We start from the raw sequence: 21,371 nt of genomic DNA on the forward strand, positions 1-21,371 counted from the left end.
AAGTCGCTGAGGTTGAGAAACAGCGACTAGAGTAAAAATGGAAAGCAGCCATTTATTGCCTCTCAACTTTTATAGACGCAGTGGAACGGCTTTAGAGCCCCCAAGTACTTTACAATAGACATGAGAGTGGAAAGTAGCAATTCTTTATGAGAAATGACTAGGATGGGTGACTCTAATTTTCCTATCTCTATCTTCATTCTCCGCCGCAGAACCGAAGGTTGGCATTTCCGAGGACACCTACTTGCTATGCAATCATTCTACATTCTGTGGTTCCTGAGGTAGCGTTAGGTTCCTGGGTTGCTACATGAATATTCGCCGCAGGAGTCTGAATATCAAGATTTTGACTTGTGAGAAGACGAGAAACCCTTCTCCTATTTTGTTTTAAAGCACTGACCGCGCAGCAATGATCGGAAGACACTCTACCCTTTCCGTCTATGGTGCCGCCTCCGATCCCCGAATGTCGAAGCCGTCCGTCAAAGATAACCATAGAGTTGCTCGGGGAGAGAGCGGACGAGGCAGCACAAAGAGGGAGGGGGGAGAGAGGCAAGAGAGGAAAACATGGAGTTCTTTCTTACCGGTGCGGAGAAGAGGGAATCGTTGACATGGTGCCTGGAGTGAGGAGGCCGGCAGTGCAAGAGGTGAGGAGGAGAGAGGCGAGAGGAAGCGCGAGTCAGGACAAGGTTTTTTGTCGAGGGGCGGCAGTGGGGCTACCCTGGGGCGGAGGGAGAAATGGGGAGCCAGAAAGGCAAAGGACGTGCTTCTAGGAGCAAATTGGCTTTTTCGGGTGGGGGGAGAAGAGGCGGGCCTCTGCGCTGCTCTCGGGGATCACTTATGCTTAAGGAGCTTTTGAACGTGGGTACTGCAATAGGGGCTCTGCGGTGAGAGGTCTGGAAAGGAGCGGGCCCCGGATCAAGCTGAGCCTCGTTACTACTACTGTATAGAACTGGCTACTTGTCATCCCGACCGAGAAGACGCTGTCATCAAATTGGTGGTTTCTGTATCCTTTTCCTTGCACTTCAGAGACTGATAAGAATGGTTCATGCCTGGCATACAGAATCCAGAAGGTTGCAGAAGAAGCCCACAAGGAGAAGAAGGCAAAACTGGGTGTGTGAGTTAATCTTCTTCCTTTAACTTCTTTGCCTAGTCAGATGGCTACATTCTTAATCATTGTATTGCTGTTTTTTATAATAATGATGATAATAATAATAATAATAATAATAATAATAATAATAATATAATAATAATATATTAAACTTGTATGCCACCCACTCTCAACGACTCAGTGGCTTGAAAGCATATAGAAGATACATCATGGAGGAATCCTGTGTCCAGGAAATAGAAGTATAGGATAATGTACAGTGAAGTAATATACGGTATATATAATGTACAGTTTGGACAGAACTTGGTGAAACAGATTGGCTCCAGGTTGGCAAAGAAGTGCGACGAGGCTGTATGCTTTCCTCTTATTTATTCAATCTACATGCTGAATATATATTAAGGGAAGCTGGATTGGAAGAACATGAGTATAGTTTTAAAATTGGAGGAAAGAAACATCAATAACCTGCACTATGATGCTCTCCTGATAGCTGAAAGTGCAAAGGATCTGCAAGCTCTAGTAATAAAAGTCAAGGAGCAAGATGAAAAAAATGGGACTAAAATTAAATATAAAGAAGACCAAATTAATGACAACAGGTAGAACAACCAGCCTTAGAATTGACAATTAAGATATCAAAGTGGTGGATAGTTTCTGCCTTTTAGGATCAACCAAGGAACAGTCAGTCAAAAATACATTGCAGATTAGCACTTGGTAGAGCAGCCATGAAGGCCTTGGAAAAGATATTCAAATGCAGTGATGTGTCTACACCAACAAGATCAGAATCATGCAAGCCATGATATTCCCTGTGATACTCTATGGAAGCGAAAGTTGGGTTTTGAAGAAGCAGGATAAGAAGAGTATTGACGCTTTTGAACTTTGGTGTTGGAGAAGACACCTGAGAATTCCATGGACGCCAAGAAAACAAACCAGTGGATCTTCGAACAAATCAGCCCAGGATTCTTACTCAAAGCACAAATGACCAGGCTCAAATTATTTGATTTTGGACACATTATGCAGAGACCCACCTCTCTGGAAAACACTTTAATTCTGGGAAAGGTAGAAGGAGAGAGAAAAAGTGCACAACTAGCAGCAAGGTGGATGGACTCAGTTACAATGGCGACGAGTGCACTGTTGGAAGAGCTGAAAGACCAGGTTAGGGACAGATCATCATGGAGAAAATCTGTCTATGTGGTCACTAGGTGTCAACAATGATTTGACATAATCATAATCACAGTGAAATATTCTCATGGCAGAAGTTGCAGTGCATGTAACTATAAACAGCGCCCTTCATTTTTCCTGATAGAATTATTTATTCTTTGCAGATATATGTGACACTTTCATACCTTAGCCAGCAATTACTAAGATTTATTTGGTCTGGAGCCTGTTCTTTAAACGATCTTGTGCGTGACTAAATCTCTCAGCCTTTCTGTAACATCAAGTACAGTATAGATTAATTTCTGAGAGTGCAGATCAAAAATATTAAATACCTTCTGCTGGCTTTTCCATTGCATCTGTAGCCTATGGAATTACTTAAGAGCAGTCTTTCAGTTAAATACACGTATAAATCCTGATATGATTTCTATACTGGAAAGTAGCCCTTCATCCATAATATAATTAACTGTCTGAACCAGGCAGATCGGGAATGGCTATGGTTGAGTAATTTATATTTATGTTTATGTTATTTTGACCAAGACTACTGAATGTTAGGCTTTAGGAAAATAAATAATTCTGTAAGATATAATTCTAAATGATTCAAGTAATGGGGTTTATTAGGATTGTGAGATGGATAGATGCATGCACACACACATGCATATAAGAGGCCTTTAAAAAGATAGTAATATGCTATCTGCTAAAGTGAAAAAAGAGCAAGTGAAACTCTGCATAGTCTCAAGATTAAAATTGAAAATGTATGTATAATAAACCTATCTTGGAGTGAGCTTTCTCAGCTCAGGTTAGTTTGACTGTATTAGCATGCCAATTGGTAAATCAGACTTCACATATCACACTGTTTGTTTAATTATGGTTGGTTGGAAAAATCAGAATTGACTTATCTTACACAAAACAGTATGTCATAAATTACGATGTACAAGCTGCAACAACTGAATTCTCATGCAAAATACTAAGCTAGAATCAAACAAACCATATTGTAACTTAATATGTAATATAAATCAAGTTACTATATCAAATAATATATTTTATCTGAATCCATCAACAATCTGCATTAATATACCAGGGTATTCCAGCTCTAATTTGGAAATATTGGTAGAAGAAGTTTTAACCCTTCCTATTTCATCCTGACTTCATAGGATTAAAACATTATCTTTCAATTTCTTTTTCAAATCCTTTATAATCCTTGTTTGCCCCAATTTAGAATCCTACTTAGTTAAAGTTAAAATATTCCAATGGAAACCCTTATGGGTGTAAGTTCAGGTTTCACTTATTTCAGAGTTTTGAAAATCATTGTATTTGTATTTACAGAACTATAATATTTCCTCTTTTATTCAGTTCTCCAGAAGATTAAAGTACTGAATGATTTCATATCCTGAATTTAACACTACCCTACTGCATTTTCTTCTAGACAGGTATGGCTACCAGCAATATTGGGCAATAATAGTTGCTAACAATTTATTTCTTTATTACAATTACAGGTAACTCTCGCTTAACAACCCAATAGGGACCAGGAAATTAGTTGTTAAGCAGGGTAGTTGTTAAGCAGGTCACCATGTGACTGAACCCAATTTTAAGACCATTTTTATGTTGGTTGTTAAGTGAATCATGTGGCCATTAAGCGAATCCAGCTTCCCCAGTGGACTTTTTTGCCAGAATTCGCTTAATGACCAAAGTGATTTGCTTAACAACTATTGTAAAAAAGGTTGCAAATCACAATCATGTAACCACAGGGGGGGGGGGTTGTGATGGTTGTAAATGCAAGTACAGGTTGTAAAGCACTTTTTCTGAGGCTGTCATAACTTTGAACTGTTGTTAAATGGTCATTAAGTGAGGACTACCTGTATTCATGTTCCGCCAATCCTTTCAAAGTGTTTAGAATATACACACACACACACACACACACACACACACACATACAGTGGTACCTCGGGTTACGAACGCCTCTGTTAACGAACTTTTTGGGTTACAGCCAGCTCCGGCCGCAAAAATTTACCTCGGTTTGCGAACTCCGCCTCGGGGTACGAACAGGATACACGGCCATTTTCCCTCCCGTGACACGGTCCGCGGCCATTTTTCCGCCCCTGACACGTGGTCCGCGGCCATTTTCCGCCCCTGACACGTGGTCCGCGGCCATTTTCCGCCCCTGACACGTGGTCCGCGGCCATTTTCCGCCCCTGACACGTGGTCCGCGGCCATTTTCCGCCCCTGACACGTGGTCCGTGGCCATTTTCCGCCCCTGACACGTGGTCGTAGGGAGGGGGACTCTCCCTCCAAGCAATAGCCGCCTCCCTGTCCTCCACGCCAGAACGGATTAACGGTAATTACATTGAACCTTATGGGGAAATTTGCTTCGGGGTGCGACCAATTCGGGGTGTGACCAGATTCACGGAATGAATTAAATTCATAACCCGAGGTTCCACTGTACGTACGTACATACATACATACATACACACACAACTACAAACAAAAATACAGTAAATACTTCCATTTTATACCGTGTGTCAACCAGTTACCAACTCGTTGGTGCCCCTTTCATAATCTTAAATTCTCATATCATCTATTCAAAATATACTTGTATACTTATCAATTAACAATTATTAATCATTCATAGCTAGTCTATAGAATCATTTATTACAAAAAATTTTAACTTTCAATAGGATTAGTAGTACATTTTTATCCATCGATTATATGTGTATATATATAATAATTAATATCAAATTTCTATTATAAAATTTCCTAATCCATTACATTACTATATTTTCTCATTCAATCATTAATAAAACAAATCCCGTGTCATATAAAATTACTTATCTTCTTACTCTAATTTCAAATATCAATTTAACTCATCTCTGCACATTCCATAATTTTCAATAACTTCCTCCTACATAGGTACTTTTTCATTCTTCCAATTCTTAAAAGTTACAGTTCTAACCACTATCAAAACATACTTAATTCTTCACTACATGTTTCAACAAAAATGTCTCTAGTTTAAAATCTATATGTTACTATATCCAACCATGTATGAATTTTAGTCTAATCTCTTAAAACATTTACAATCAAATACAATTCTTTACTATATATCTCAGTTTTATACCTTATTGCAACGCTTGCATAATTTTAAGTTCACCCTTTTCATTCAATATCCCAAAACATCTAGCTGTTTATTCCTTTTTCTATATTATTGGATAAGAGAAAGCAATAATAAATGTCCTTTCAAACATTCTGCTTTTTGAAGCTTCTGTCAGTTCCATCATTGTTGTATTCCCCTCGTTTTTTCTTTAGGCATCTGGAGTAGTTTCTTTCAATATTGTTTTACTTCTTCTTTTTATGCAGGAAGATTTTTTTTTTTAATGCTTTTGTATGTTTTTGTTTGTTTATGTATGTTTTGTGTTTGTTGTAAAGAATAAAAAATTTTATTAAAAAAAAATACAGTAAATACTGAAAACAAACAACCTTCTAGTGTCCTTTCTATAGGGCAGATGGTGGTAAAAGCCCTAAAAGGGAGGGAAAAGTCTAGCTAAGGAGGCCTTGCTCCCTTCCTCTTTAGGTATCTTCCCATTCTCCTTAGAAACATTATGTGTGTTCTTATTTGCTTCGCTTTAGAGGAGCAATTGCCTTGTTTTTCGTTGTCTCTTTAACAGGATCTGTATCTTCTGTATGTCATGGTGTAAAGCCATTTAAGGAAAGACAATGAGCAGAGGAGCAGAAGCAACAGAATCCATTGGAGAAGACAAAATGAATGCTCTTTGCCAGGAGCTGTTATTACCTGGCTCAGGAATTGCAGGAAATGAAGACAACCATGGCATGTCAAGTGAAAACCTACCAGTGGGACAGAGTTTGCTCTTAACAGAGGCTTCTGTTGTGGGTACAGAAACAGGTGGTGTTGAAATATTTGTAGAAGCCATGAGTAGCACCATGGCTCTCAGCAATCCAGGCAACCCTACAGGTATGTTGTACTCTGATAGAATTATTTACTTTCTAGTTTCCATATCATAAAAAATATAAGGGCCTGAAAAAGGTGTCTTTTCCCCAGATTTTGATATTTTCATGGGCTTTTACATCTCTAGTCAAGGCAGTTTATTCTAAACAATGAACAGGCAAGAACATATGATAACAGGGAGTGGAACTTTCCAATGAAAGCCTTGATCTTTCTGCATTTAATATGTGTATGTGGATTATCAAGTGACAGGGGTACTTAAAGCCTTCATGAATATGCTGGGAGAGGTTGTGTGTGGGTTTGAGGTGAGCTGTGTTTGCTGATGACACTCAGCTGTCACTGCCAGCTGGAGATGCCATGCAAAGCTTGAACTTTTTTGGTGCCTGGAGGTTGTCAGAGTCTGGATGAGGTAAAATAAGTTAAGATTACATTCTTTCCAATTTGTGTATATCCTTAAATGTCCAGGAACATCAGTCCCAGTGGCTACTCCAAATTGTGTCATTTCCCCCCAAAGAATTAGTGTGTGATTTGGGGTCTCCCTGGACTCATGGCTACTAGGTAGAGGCCATGGCCAGGGAGATCTTTACCCAGATTCAGCTGGTGCATGAACTGCAACCCTACCTAGACCAGGATAGCTTCACTCTCAACTCGTGCCTTGAATATCACCCCACTGGATTACTACAGTACTGTGCAAAAGTTTTAGGCAGGTGTGAAAAAATGCTGTAAAGTAAGAATGCTTTCAAAAATATATATTGTAATTGTTTATGTTTATCAATTTACAAAATGCAAAGTGAGCAAACAGAAGAAAAACCCAAATCAATATTTGGTGTGACCACCCTTTGCCTTCAAAACAGCATCAATTCTTCTAGGTACACTTGCACACGGTTTTTGAAGGAACTCAGCAGGTAGGTTGTTCCAAACATCTTGGAGAACTAACCACAGATCTCCTGTGGATGTAGGCTGCCTCAAATCCTTCTGTCTCTTCATGTAATTCCAGACAGACTCGATGATGTTGAGATCAGGGCTCTGTGGGGCCCAAACCATCACTTCCAGGACTCCTTGTTCTTCTTTACGCTGAAGATAGTTCTTAATGACATTGTCTGTATGTTTGGGGTCATTGTCCTGCTGCAGAATAAATCTGGGGCCAATCACACACCTCCCTGATGGTATGGCATGATGGAGAAGTACCTGCCTGTATTTCTCAGCATTGAGGACACCATTGATCGTGATCAAATCTCCAACTTGATTTGCAGAAATGCAGTCCCAAACTTGCAAGGAACCTCCACCATGCTCCACTGTTGCCTGCAGACACTCATTACTGGACCACTCTCCAGCCCTTTGGCGAACAAACTGCCTCCTGCTACAGCCAAATATTTCAGATTTGGACTCATCAGTCCAGAGCACCTGCTGCCATTTTTATGCACCCCAGTTCCTATGTTTTTGTGCATAGTTCAATTGCTTAGCCTTGTTTCCACGTCAGAGGTATGGCTTTTTGGCCACAATTCTTCCATGAAGACCACTTCTGGCCAGATTTCTCAGGATAGTAGATGGGTCCCACTGGTTTCCACCAGTTCTGTGCTGATGGCACTGCTGGACATCTTCCAGTGTCGAAGGAAAGTAAGCATGATGTGTGTTTCATCTGCTGCATTAAGTTTCCTTGGCCGACCACTGCGACTATGGTCGTCAGCGTTGCCCATTTCTTTGTGCTTCAAAAGAGCTTGAACGGGACATCTTGCAACCCCATTCTGCTTTGAAATTTTTGCCTGGGAGAGACCTTGCTGATGCATTATAACTACCTTGTGTCTTGTTGCTGTGCTCAGTCTTGCCATAGTGTATGACCTGTGACATGAAACTGTCTTCCACAACCTCCCCTTAGTAGCAGAGTTTGGCTGTTCCTCACCCAGTTTTAAGCCGCCTACACGGCTGTTTCTGTTTCAGTTAATGACTGTGTTTCAACCTACATATGAAATTGATGATCATTAGCACCTGCTTGATATAATTGGTTAATCATACACCTGACTCTAATTCTACAAGATCCCTGACTTTGTGCAAGTGTACAAAGTGTGCAAGTGTAAGAACTGATGCTGGTTTGAAGTCAAAGGGTAATCACACCAAATATTGATTTGATTTAGATTTCTATTCGCTCACTTTGCATTTTGTAAATTGATAAACATAAACAATTACAATATATATTTTTGAAAGCATTCTTACTTTACAGCATTTTTTCAAAACTGCCTAAAACTTTTGCACAGTACTGATATTGTACTATATGGGGGTAGCCTTTGGAGATGACCTGCAAGCTACAATTGGTCCAGAATGTGATGGCAAGATTATTGGGTCAATTCCACTTGCAAGGTAATGCCTCTCCTGAAATTGCTGCACTCACTACCAATAGGCTTCTGGGTCCGATTCAAAGTACCTACAAAGCCCTATATAACATAGCACCAGGTTACATCAGGCACTGCCTTGATGGAATTAAATTTGCCTGTCTGGTGATAATATCTTGGGAAGGCTGTTAAGAGTCTCCCATCTCTCTGTTGAAAGGACACGGATGAGTCCACAGGCCTTCTCTGTGGTAGCCTCCATGCTTTGGAACTTCGTAGCTGCAGACATTCATCCCTATTCATCCCTATCCCTCCACCACCACCCTGGTGTGGCTTTTAGAAGATCTTTAAAGAAAGCTTTATTTCAATCCTAACTTATTTTCATCCATCTTGGGAGAGATTATTACTGTTGTTTTTTTAAACATTGTATTATATTATAAGCTGCTTTTGAATATAGCTTTGGGAACCTGTTGCAAGGGAAATTTACCCCACAAATCCATTTGAGGCCAATACTGTATATTAAAATAAATGATAGGGCTTCACATAATAGTGTTTTGATACAGTTCATAGAGGAGATTGTTTATGGCCATTGTTTCATACAGGTGGTGATGACAGACATTAGAAGAATTGGCTATAATTTGTGCTAGATTTATACCACTAGCACTGAGGGGTGAGAGGGAGAGGCATGTTTGTTCTTTAATATAAAATTTTAACTTTTTTTAGCAGAGGTCTTGGTCAAAGTTGTGGAACTCTATTTTTGTGAACAGTGTGGACGAAGTTTCCCTGATCCCAGCCTGCTCTCCCAGCATCAATGTGGTGAGCTTTTCAGATGACAACTTGCAAACTTCCCTCAGCTCCAAGGATTATCAGTAAGCCTTACTAACCAAAACCTATGTGTTTCAGGAGAACCATCAACTGTTGGCCAGGAACAAGGACAGAACTTTCTGGATGAAAGCAAGCAAGACCCTCAATTCTGCACTGAACCTCTCCTGTGCCCTATATGTCAGATGGAATTTGCACTGCCTACTGAGTTGAAAGAGCACTTTAAAGAACACCACAAACCCCAGGGTGTCCAAGCCTGTCCTGAGGAGGGCTGTCAGTATAGCTCAGAGGACCGCAAGGAGCTCCGAGGACACCTTCGGCATGTTCACCAGGTGTCACCAGTAGCCTGTACGTATCGTGGCTGTCCAGTTTTGTTCCGAAACCGTGAGGACATGGAGCTTCATCGTAGGAACCACTTCCCATTCCATTGTGACCATTGTGACTTTATCAGTGCAAACATCAAGCAGTTTGGGCTACACAGGCAGATCCATCTTCATGAAGCTATACAGCAGGACATAGAGACAGTTGCTGAGAATGTGGAGCGCAAATTCCCTGCTATAATGAAAAAGGGATTGACGGATAATCTGCTTCTAAACACAGGTAATCATAGGCTCTGGGCTCGAGTAGGATGGATGGAAAGGAATATTGTAGAGTGATGCACGTCACTCAGTGCCCCAGAACTTTGGAATTACAATAGGTTTAATTTTGTTGTATAGCTACTGCAGCTTTATTGAAATTAGTATCCGTACTATGTCATAATTGTGTGAGTAATGCTGAGTTGGCCAGCAGACCAGGAATATTGTAAATTTATGTTAACCAAGAGAAATGTAATTTGAAAAGTAGTAGAAGATTGTGATTAGAGAGCAAGAGCAGGGATGATAGCTGAAACAAATAGGATTAACGAGCGGTTTCAGCGGAATTTGGAAACTAAAAACAGCAGCTTCTTTTTTGAGAGCTCTTAATATTTCATCTTTGTTCCTACCAAGAGCCTGATTTCCATCTGTTATGCATACATCTTTAACCCTTTTTGGTTTCTGTTCCTGTAATTGATTATTTTTACTTGCAGTAAGCTGTTACTTGCATTTCCATGGCTCATCTTAAGTCTTTTTCTTTGAATAAATTATGTCTCTGGTTTGTTTCATTTTATTTTCAAGGAAGAACAGAAATGTTGAGCGCAGCTAAGAAATCTGTTGAAGTTCAGAGTGGCTGGGAGGTAATAGAAATGGTGCCTGGTTTGAGGGCACATATTGATAGCAATGGTGATATGCCTCCTGAATATCAGGGATCATTGGCCATTGAAGACAACCCTCCGAATGGAGGCAATGAAATAACAGAGGAGGAGGAAAGTGAGGAAAACTTTGGCAAGAAAATGTCTTCCAAGATAAGAAAGGTGTCTCAGCCTCAACTTCTCAAATGTCGAAGCTTTAACTCTTTTGGCAGCAGCACAGCTTCTGACATTTTTTTGAAAAAAAGCTATGCCAGCAGCCAGAAGATAGAGGCATTTTGTAGCATTCTCTGAAATTGAAGAAAAACTCTCTGAACCGGTCTGCCTCTTATTTGAGTTCATACAAAGGTTCCTTCCACTGCTTCAAAACCAAATAATAATGTAAGTTTGGTTGGCATGGATTTTTATGGTATGATAAAGTTAAAGTTAATGTGGATTTTAAAAATCAGAAGTGAGAAGTGCCATATTGAGAGTATGGAATAAATATGAACCCAGGTTGTGCCTGAAGATACCTTTATTGACCTCAGCACAGGAAGCATTTTGTAGAAGAGAAATAGCAGATAGGGAGAAATGGCTAACATATCAAGATTTATTAATACAGGAGGATGGAGAAATTAAGATGAAGTTAAAAGAACAACTGTCTGCAGAAGGACGTAGTTTTCAATGGTTTTCATATGCACGGTTAAAAGAAAAGTTTAATATGGATAAAAAGACAATTGGAATTGAAAAATACAAAATGGAATTTGAAATTGAATTATGAACAAATGATGAACATGTAACAGTAAAATGTATAAACTTTTGTTAAGATTTGAAACAGAAGAAGGACAGATTATAGATTGCATGACAAAATGGGCTATTAATTTTGGATACAACATAGAGATGGACACCTGGGAGAGAATGTGGGTAACTGGTATTCAATTTACATTGTGTCATAATTTAAGAGAATTTTTTTTATAAAATGATGTATCATGGGGATGTGACACCAGAGAAATTATAAAAAATGTACAAAGGTATTCTAAACCAGTGTTGGAAATGTGAAAAACATGAAGGAATATTTTATCATGCATGGTGGACTTGTGAGAAAGCTAAGAAATTTTGAATACAAGTTTACACAATGATACAAAGGAGTTTAAAGATTAATATTGCAAAGAAACCAGAATTCTTTTTATTAGGACTTATGGACAATGAATTAGAAAAGACACATGATAGATTGATTTTGTATATGGTAATTGTAGCAAGATTGTTATATGCACAATAATGGAAGAATAATGAAATACCCACAGTGGAGGATTGTGAAAATGTCAGAATTCGCAGAAATGGCAAAACTGTCCTGTTTGGTCAGAGAAAAAAAACAACAAAAACGTTTTTGAAAGATTGGAAACCTTATATGGACTTTTTGCTGAAAGAAGAAAGAAATAACATGAATATGGATTTGAAGATTAAGAAAGACATGGATTAAATGAAGGGCTGAACAGACTTGTATAATATCAAAGAGGGAGGAGGGATAATAAGATTGTAATTACCCATTGAAAAGAAGGTCAGAAGTCACTTTAAAAAAAGTCATCTTATTTTTTTTTGAAGTAAAATAGGGTGTTGTGTAAAATAGCTATTCTCTGGTAAATGTTGACAGATTCTCAGATTGCCTCTAAATCACCCCAGCTCTTAATAGTCATTAACATGGAGTTCTGTAGGAAAACATGAAAAGAGATTCCTGTTCAGAAAGGTGATTGTTCCTGGGGGTGAGCAAAAACACATAACAGCCTTCTACTTTTCATTTTTCTGTAACTGTGGTTTGTCTTGTACAGGAAATGTGACCGAGGAATCCAAATACTTGTTCAAGACCCACATGTGTCCAGAGTGCAAGCGTTGCTTCAAGAAACGGACCCACTTGGTAGAACATCTTCACCTCCACTTCCCAGACCCAAGGCTGCAGTGCCCAAATTGTCAGAAATTCTTCACCAGCAAGAGCAAACTGAAGATCCACATGATGCGTGAGACTGGAGAGAAAGCCCATCACTGTCCACTCTGCCACTACAGCTCTGTTGAGAAGAATGCCCTCAACAGGCACATGGCCAGCATGCATGAGGATATCTCCAATTTCTATTCAGATGTCTACTCTTGTCCTGTGTGCAAAGAGAAGTTTAAGCTGAGCCAGACCCTCAAGGAACATCTGAAAACCCACAAGACAGAGCCCAAGCAACTGAGCTGCTTTCAGGCTGGCTGCAGTTATGGCACTGCCGATCGCAAGGAGTTTATGAGGCATGTCAGGGAGGTTCATGGCATTAAGGCAGTGGAGTGCAAGTACTACGCCTGTTCCTTACTTTTCCCTTCAACAGAGCTTATGGAGACACATCGTAAAACCCATTATGCCTTCCACTGCCAACAGTGTGATTTTATTTGTTCCAACAAGCATGTCTTCCGCAAGCATAAAAAGCAAGGCCACCCAGGAAATGAGGAACTCCAGTGCAGCTTTTGCCCCTTTGCCACTTTCAACTCAGTAGAATTCCAAGACCATGTGGGCAAGATGCATGCCAGTGAGAAGATACATCAATGCACAGAATGTGGCTTTGCCACTGCACACAAGAGGGTCCTCATCCGGCACATGCTTCTTCATACAGGCAAGTTTTCTTCCCATCTTGGTGATACTTGCATGTGTACAAGTATTTGCTTACTCTGTACCTTTGCCTCTTCTCCAGTAGAGCTCTGCAAGTCAGGCCTGTAATCCAGAGTTCAACACTGCAGGTGTCAGTTACTGGCTTTTCATAATTCATATCAGTGGATAGGCTTGGACTTGGAGAGTTCCTTTGGCTCTTTTTCTCACAGGATCAAATACTTGTATGTACTTTTTTTTGGTTTATATATCCCTAATGCATTCATTTATTGGAGAGGAGAGAAAATTGAATAGGTTACTTAAATGTTTTAGCTAATTAGCACTTTGTGAGCAAGTGAGCCTGAAAAAAGTTGTTTAAGTGCTCGTTAGATTATCATGTTTCCTTCTCCCTAGCTTTCTGAAAATGCTTAGCACTTAGGTCTAAGTTTGGTTGTCATCCACCAAACTTGTGCAGATTCTATACTATTCTAGCCTCTGTGAAAAGTCCTAGGTCTCTGTTTTCGGGGGCGGGGGGCAGATTACAACTCCATTTTAAATTTAATCTGCTGACCTCAAGGGGCAGGGCCATCGACCCACAGCTTCCGGTTTGCTCTGTGACTTTAGGAGAGAAGCCTCACAAATGCCAGCTGTGTGACTTCACTTGCCGAGATGTGAGCTACCTTTCCAAACATATGCTGACCCACTCTGATGATAAGAACTACATGTGTACGGAATGTGGCTATGTGACAAAGTGGAAGCACTACTTGAATGTTCATATGCGGAAGCACACAGGAGATCTCAGGTATTCAGAGACCTCCTTCTCACTACTTAGGCTTATTTTCTAAGTAAATCAAGACTAGAATTTTCTGGATACCATATCTATATCATTAAATAATCTTCATGTAGGTCTGGGATTGTGCTGTGTGTTCAATGTGGCTATGGTTCAAAATTGGATATACTCAAATAATGCAAGGTCAAAGACTGGGCAAGATTGCTGGTTAAGACAAATTGAGCTATTGCATGTATTGGATGCTTGCTACAGTGTCTGGAGGGTAACCTGAATATTTGAACCCATTAGTATCTGGGAAGACTTGACTGACATGCTAGTAATAAAAATATTAGCATTGTATGAGGGAGGATGTTTTGGTTTTGGTTTGTTTTTCTTGTTAGATTTATATTCTGCCTTTTCTACAGAAACCATTTCTCTAGCACATTACAAATCTGTGGTGAAATCTATTGCAATTCTGCATTACAATGTTAAAAGACTAAAAAAAATTCACTCCAGATGATTGGAAGCGCAGGGGTAAAAGTCTAATTCCAACCTGGTGTCATTTAAAAATGTTGCAGAAAGCTGTTCTGCGTTTTTACTTTCAAGCTAAGGGAAGCTGTACATCTCTAGTTGTTGAACTGAACTTTGTTAAAAACCACAATGAGGAGTTTTAGGCTTGGGCAACCCCTATTCAAATCTCAGCTCCTCTGTGAAATGGTTAAGTGAACCTAATAAACAGTTTTATTCTGCCTGTTTCCCAGTTTGCAAATAAAAACTAAAATCATTAGCTTTGAAGTTTTGTGGGTAGTAGTGATTGTTACTCTGCTATAAAGCAAAATAGTTTTTTGCTCAGTTGCTCCCAGTCTGTGGAAGGTTGGTAATTCTGAGAATTGTCCCATCTGGAGAACATCAGATTGGGGAAGACTGCCTTTGCTGACTTTTCTTCTCAATCTCTGATTCACTCTTGTTCTTATACTAGGTACCAGTGTAACCAGTGTCCCTATCGCTGCCATCGGGCTGATCAACTGAGCAGCCACAAATTACGTCATCAGGGCAAGTCCTTGATTTGTGAGGTGTGTGGCTTTGCTTGCAAACGCAAATATGAGCTGCAGAAACACATGAAGTCCAAACATTCCCAGGACTATCAGATACCCACTTTTCAATGCCAGTATTGCAGCTACCAGACTAAATACAAGCAAGCCCTGCTCAACCATGAGAATTGCAAGCATACCAAACAGAGAGAATTCTGTTGTGCCCTATGTACTTACCGTACTTTCAGCAACACTAGTCTCTTTTTCCATAAACGCAAGGTTCATGGCTATGTGCCTGGTGACAAAGGCTGGCAGGAGAACTATGCCAGCAGAGAGCTGGAGGTTTCCTCTACAGAAGTGTTGTTTAGCTACAATCTTGCCATGACTCTGCATTCAGAGTCAAGCCCCTCCCTGTCTGGAAAAGAACCGTGTCAGGATAAACACAAACTCCCTGTTTTGGAGGCCCAAGAAGAAAACTGCCATGAGAAGGCTCTCTGTCCAAATGAAAGCAACATTGAGACAGAAAGAGAAGAATCAGTGGGAGAACAAGATTTTAAACACACAGAAGCGGCTTCTTCAAAAGATCTCTCTGCGAAAGCATCTTCTGAGAGTCCAGAGGAATTTGACAAGTCAGCTCAAAGTTGCATTCTACACTTAGAGCCCTTGTGTGACTCAGATCCAGCTTTGGAGCAACTGGCCAAAGAGATGCCTGCAGCTCTTCCAGAGAATGAAAAAACTCTAAACTCCCAGGAAGTAGAATCAACTTATCAGGTGTTAGGCTCCAAGGATTCGCTTGTCCTGGGGGAGAGTGAACCTACCCTTGAAGATATCCCTGAATTTGAAGAAGAAGCAGAGATCCATGAGGATGCAGAGTTGGAGAAAAATGTCAGCTTTGACACTGGTGGAAATAGAGAAAAAGATGCTATTCAAAATTTAAAGAATAGTAATGGTGATAGCCAGAACTCTGAACTTTTGCAGGTACCACTTAGTTCTGAGCAGGATTTGGGGTACAAAGAGTCAGAGCCTTGGTCAGGGGTGTTAAAACAAGATTCCCTTCAACTTGATAGTAGCCCTGAGACTTCCCTTGCTCCAGAAGATGCACTTTCTTCAGAAGAGGGTTTTCAGTCAGAATCAATACTTAAAGCTTTAAGGAGGCAGGACAAAGAGCAGGCAGAAACCTTGGTCCTTGAAGGTAGAGTACAAATGTTGGTAGTTCAGTCCAAGAGTCAGGTCTTCAAATGTGAGAAATGTTCCTACATCACCCGGAAGGAGAAGTCAATGTTGGTGCACTGCAAAGCTGGTTGCCAAAGCAAGAAATGTCCTTTAGTGTGTCAGGAGTGTGGGGCCATCTTTAAGCAGCAGAGGGGCCTGAATACTCATCTCCGTAAGAAATGTCCAATTCTGATTAAAAAGAATAGTGGAAAAGCAGCTTGCTTAGAGCAGTCTGCTGCTGTACCTCCTTGTAGCAAGAGTCTGGAAAGAACAGCAATCAGAAAGAATAGTGCAGGAATCCTAGATGAGGCAGAGGTGAATAAGCTGCCAGAAGCTTCCTGGGAAATAGAACTCAGGCCTGTTAATGCTGAATCTGTGCCCTCAGTACTTCCTGATACACCGTCGTTGGCCATCAGTCTGCAGGACAAGTCATCTCATCATGACTCTGAATCTGTAGTAGAAGAACCATTGCCAGAGACTATGGTAGATGCTGCCAGCTGTGTCTCAGAGAGATACTTCCTGAAACAAGGCAAGTTCCATTGCAAGTCCTGTTCCTTCCTCTGTTCAAGAGAATCCACCATCCGTTCTCATGTAGAGGATAGCTGCCGTGGCTTGGAGCGGTCCTGGTGCCTCGTATGCTGTAAGCCTTTCCGTTCTAAGAGGGCACTCAAGATCCACCAGTCGGAGGGACATGTTGAAGCTCTCCTCACTAGCCTGCTTGAAGGATCTAACAGCACCACATCCCCGGGGGTAGTGGAGGAACAAAGGAATGAACACATCAGCTGTGAGGAAATGGATCGGCATTGTGAGCTGGCAGGAGTAACAACTTCACCTCCAGTTACCACACGTAAGAGGCGCCACTTCTCCTGCCCTACCTGCCCCTTCACGTGCCACCAGGAACGGGCTCTGAAGACTCACAAAAAGCGTGGCTGCCTGAAGCTGGGTGAGTTTCGCTGTACGCTGTGCCCCTTTACCTCCAAGGCTGCTGCAGCTCTCCGACTCCACCGCAAGCTCCATCGGAAGTATCTCAGCACGCGGACCCCGTTGACCTGCCGCCAGTGTGACTTCACCTGCAAGCAGGTGCGCTGCCTCCGCCAGCATGTCCGTATCAAGCATGAAGGTGTGAAGCCTCACAAGTGCCCTTACTGTGACTTCAGCACTACCCGGCGTTACCGCTTGGATGCACATCAGTCCTTGCACACCGGCGTGGGCCGTATTGCCTGTACTGCCTGTGGCCAAACTTTTGGGACTAATTCCAAACTGCGCATTCACCGTTTACGTGTCCATGAGAAGAAGCCCACCCACTTCTGCCCCTTCTGTGACTACAGTGGCTATATTCAGAATGACATCACTCGCCATGTCAACAGCTGCCATCAAGGGGAGCTGAATTTTGCTTGCTCCCGCTGTGAAGCTCGCTTCAGTTCAGAAACAGCCCTGAAGCAACACACGCTGCGACAGCATGAAGAAAAGATCTCCTACTGCTGTCCTCGCTGTGCCTTCGTTTGCCACAGTGAGGCCACCCTCAAGTGCCATATCCAGAAGCAGCACCCACATCTGGAATGTGCTACCTGTAAGGAGACTCTAACTACTCGGGAGGAGTTGGAGGAGCATAAGAAACTCCATTTCAATCACCGCTGTGACATCTGCAGTTTTGCAGCCAAGGAACGGCAGCAGCTGGTGAGCCACTATTTGGAGGCTCATGAACCTTCTGTGGCTGTTGAAAGTCCATTTAAGTGCACATTCTGTGACTTTGGTTGTCATCATCAGCTGGTATATGACCATCACATGAAAGGCCATGGTGGCACCCGGATCTATAAATGCGCTGACTGTGAATATACCACTAAGAACAAGCAAAAGATCACGTGGCACATCCGCATCCATACTGGGGAGAAACCTTACAAGTGCCATCAGTGTCAGTATGCCTGTGCCGACCCTTCACGCCTCAAGGTGAGAACTTTGGGCAGCTTTGGTGAGTTGATAGTTGAAGATTATTGTAGGAGATGTGTAAAAGGTTTTCTTGGAAATGGGAACTCCACTGCCATGGCAAAGGTGAGACTCTATCAGTTGCATAGTATCTCAGGGATCAGATTTTTCAGGCATTGGAGCAGAAGAGAAAACTTGGATCTGGTAGCCTGATGCCTAACCCACTTTAAGGAATGGCTTCCCATTAAGTTAAATTGCCTAAGTGACTTTTCTGCCCATGGTGTCTTGTCTTATAATGTATATGATAAAGAATTCATTCCTGCTCCTACAATCTGCAGTCAGATCTGTGTTGGCATCTATTTGCCTAGCGCAGAGCAGACTGACATTTTATATTGTGAAAGCTCTGGGTGATGAGCACTATGGATTGTATCTCTATCCCTCAAACAAATACAAACTTGGGTCATCTTTAGGATCTCTGTCTTTATTTTCCATGTCATTTAATTTGATGCTGTCTTCTTTTGGGATTAATTGGCTTCTTGATAAGGGTTGAAATTGAATTCAAAATGCAGTGCAGTCCCTTTATAGTGACAGACCCTTTTGGAAGCCCTGTAAACAGGGAATGAGGAAAAGTTTCTCACTCTGAAAAGTGTAATACTAATAGCAACAGAACAACTTCCATCTAATTTACACTCTGAAGACAGCTTGAACTAATCAAGAACGTACTTTTTATACAGAAGGATGTGAACTCAGTTCAGTTCTGGAACTAAAAAGAAATCCCTAATTGTGTTGCACACTGTTTAATAGGTCTGTGCACAGTTTGAAAATGATTTAACAGTGTTTTGGCTCTTGTGTGAGCATAGCACCTATTTGCTATTCATTAAAGCACCGTGGATTTATTCGTGCTTCTGTGTGAGCCTGAAGAAGAAAGGTGCAATTGCTCTAAAGAGTCTGCTAAGTCTAAGAGTAGAAGCTTGAGGGAACAGCTGAGAAATGTTCTCCTTCTGCAAAGTCTAAAGCACCTACTCCAAATCATTTTTGAAGTTGCATAGCTTTACTGTTCAATACTAACTCAATGTGTTTTCCAGATTATTCCATTTTGTACTCAAATCTCTAAGTCCACCAAATCCTGCAAGCCAGAAATGTCCTGTTCTGCACAGTCCATTCAGTCCCTAAGATTTGGATCAAGTTCATAATACTTGGTGTAAACAGGTAACATTTCAAGTGAGTTTAATGTCTCATGCAGGCCTGACTTTCCTTTCTCTACTTAGTATCATATGCGTATCCATAAGGAGGAGCGAAAGTATCTTTGCCCGGAATGTGGCTACAAGTGCAAATGGGTGAATCAGCTGAAGTACCACATGACAAAACATACAGGTAAGTTTTCGCACAAATTAAGTGGGCTTGGCTCTTAGGATCAGACATTTACAAGATAAAAAATTATGGCAAGGGGAAAGTTATTTTAATTTCTCGCTTAAGAGTTATTGTATTTCCATTGACCATTGCGCATACTGGGAGGTTGGGTTCCTGGATACATTTTTTATTTGCTTATTGTTTATCATCTAGTTCTATGCTGCAGCTTTGGGCAAGGATCTCTGAGCTTTCCCTTCCCTAGGGCATGAGGCATCCTGCAACATCCAATGGAATTAAGTCTCTTGCAGTGAAGATTTTGTTTTGATAGTGTGGAAATATTGCCTCATCTACATTTCTAGAGTGTTTTTCTGTTTTATGTGTAGGTATAAAGCCATACCAGTGTGATGAGTGCAACTACTGTACCAACCGTGCTGATGCTCTGCGAATCCACAAGGAGACACGACATCGTGATGCCCGTTCTTTCATCTGTGAGCAATGTGGGAAGGCCTTCAAGACTCGCTTCCTCCTCAAGACACATCTAAAAAAGCATAGTGAAGAAAAGCCATACATCTGCAATGTGTGTTACCGTGGTTTCCGGTGGGCAGCTGGCCTGCGGCATCACTATCTCATTCACACAAATGAGCACCCTTTCTTCTGCCGCTTCTGCAGCTACAAGGCAAAGCAGAAGTTCCAAGTGATAAAGCATTTGCAGAAGCACCATCCTGAGCAAGAAGAAATAGAAGGGGATCTCAGCAAAGGGGTGGGCAAGGACCCAAGCACACTTAGTGTCCATCTGCATGATGTTCAGCTTGAGATTTCCTCCTCCAAGCACCCAGAGGAAAGTGAGGCTCAGATGTCTCCACATGGCTGAGGACTTGTACATCAAGACTGCATTGCTGTCGTTTGCATGAGCCAGAGTTGGGTGGAAGTTCTTATACAGCAGTATGTGAGGTCTGGTCTGAGATGCTTGATGTCCACTGGGGCATTCACCGCCTGTGTATGCTCTCGTGTTATGTTTATATTTATCTCTGTATATGGGATGTAAAATATGTGATTATATAAAAGCTATTTCCTTTGATGGCATGGAATTCTTTGATTTACAGAGCAAAAATGATGGTGATAAAGCTTCTTGTGGTTTCTGCATAAGGCCTTCAGTGATGGGACAGTTTGGTTTAAGTTCATATATTTTGTAAAGGATACTTCTGATAAATTGTTCAAACAGTTCCTCCAAAATGCGAATGACAGATGCATCCAAAGAACTCCAGATTGAATTTATTGTTCACAGAATATATTTTTATGCCAGCGGCCTTCTGCCTGATGTATTCTAAGAGGAATAGCTCCTGTTTCCACCTTTTTCCAGATCCCTGTGTTACTGTGTGGAGATGCATGGTTGTTTAGCAAACACTAATTTAAAAGCTTTCTGGAAAAGGAGAGTTTGACAGGTAAGAAAATGTGCTTAAGTCATGACACGAGCAGCAGAGTAGGGATGGGAGAGAGGTTTGATATTCCCTCCTTCCTGGTAAGTGCTTGGAAACATGCCGGTCTTAGAGCTTTGAAATAATCCAGTTGCTTCAGTTCTTAAATAATGAGACCATTTGATGAGAGCTCCTAGAGGGTTTATTGAGCTGCTACTTTGCAATGCTTTAGGTTAGTGATTGGCAATCATACTGTCTCCTAGTTCACAGAAATTGCATCACCAAAATAGGGTAGCAAAACAGCTGAATTTCAATGGTACGTTCCACTTGTGATTTTTCAAAATCCCTTCCAAGTGGCCTGACATTTCTGTTTTTCAGGCCCATTTTTTATTTTAATACATATTTTAAGAGTGGGAATAGGAGGGGAAAGCCCCCAGGAGGAAAACTGTTACCATTCTATCCTTAAAACTCTGAAAAAAGCAATCTTTGTAAAATTAAGGACAAGAT

General features: G+C 41.2%; 1 protein-coding gene across 2 annotated transcripts; it reads left to right on the plus strand.

The window, feature by feature from the left end:
• Positions 1 to 137: 137 nt before the first annotated feature.
• Positions 138 to 20,527, plus strand: ZNF142 (zinc finger protein 142). Of its 2 annotated transcripts, none has more exons than XM_007442997.4 (11): positions 138 to 638; positions 1,021 to 1,104; positions 3,602 to 3,678; positions 5,908 to 6,212; positions 9,251 to 9,343; positions 9,431 to 9,949; positions 12,380 to 13,192; positions 13,789 to 13,966; positions 14,913 to 18,123; positions 19,368 to 19,473; positions 19,833 to 20,527. In XM_007442997.4, exons 4-11 carry the CDS (start codon positions 5,957 to 5,959, stop codon positions 20,318 to 20,320), a joined length of 5,664 nt encoding a protein of 1,887 aa, XP_007443059.1. In that variant the 5' UTR covers positions 138 to 638; positions 1,021 to 1,104; positions 3,602 to 3,678; positions 5,908 to 5,956; the 3' UTR covers positions 20,321 to 20,527. The 2 variants fall into 2 exon arrangements, with proteins under 2 accessions (XP_007443059.1, XP_088002500.1); XM_088146374.1 differs by having other exon boundaries at positions 9,254 to 9,343.
• The last annotated feature ends 844 nt before the right edge of the window (positions 20,528 to 21,371 follow it).

The sequence above is a fragment of the Python bivittatus genome, unplaced genomic scaffold, assembly GCF_059951505.1.
Source record: "Python bivittatus isolate LINGU-HERP-01145 unplaced genomic scaffold, Pbiv_v1 ctg000480_np1212, whole genome shotgun sequence".
NCBI classification, from domain to species: domain Eukaryota; kingdom Metazoa; phylum Chordata; class Lepidosauria; order Squamata; family Pythonidae; genus Python; species Python bivittatus.

What these genes read in the sequence shown, in the direction of transcription:
- ZNF142 (XM_007442997.4), top strand. Translation starts at nt 5,957, where the DNA reads ATGAGCAGAGGAGCAGAAGCAACAGAATCCATTGGAGAAGACAAAATG. An exon ending in GCTCTCCCAGCATCAATGTG is followed by an intron (nt 9,344 to 9,430) that starts GTGAGCTTTTCA and finishes TATGTGTTTCAG; the next exon opens with GAGAACCATCAACTGTTGGC. An exon ending in GCACATGCTTCTTCATACAG is followed by an intron (nt 13,193 to 13,788) that starts GCAAGTTTTCTT and finishes CTGTGACTTTAG; the next exon opens with GAGAGAAGCCTCACAAATGC.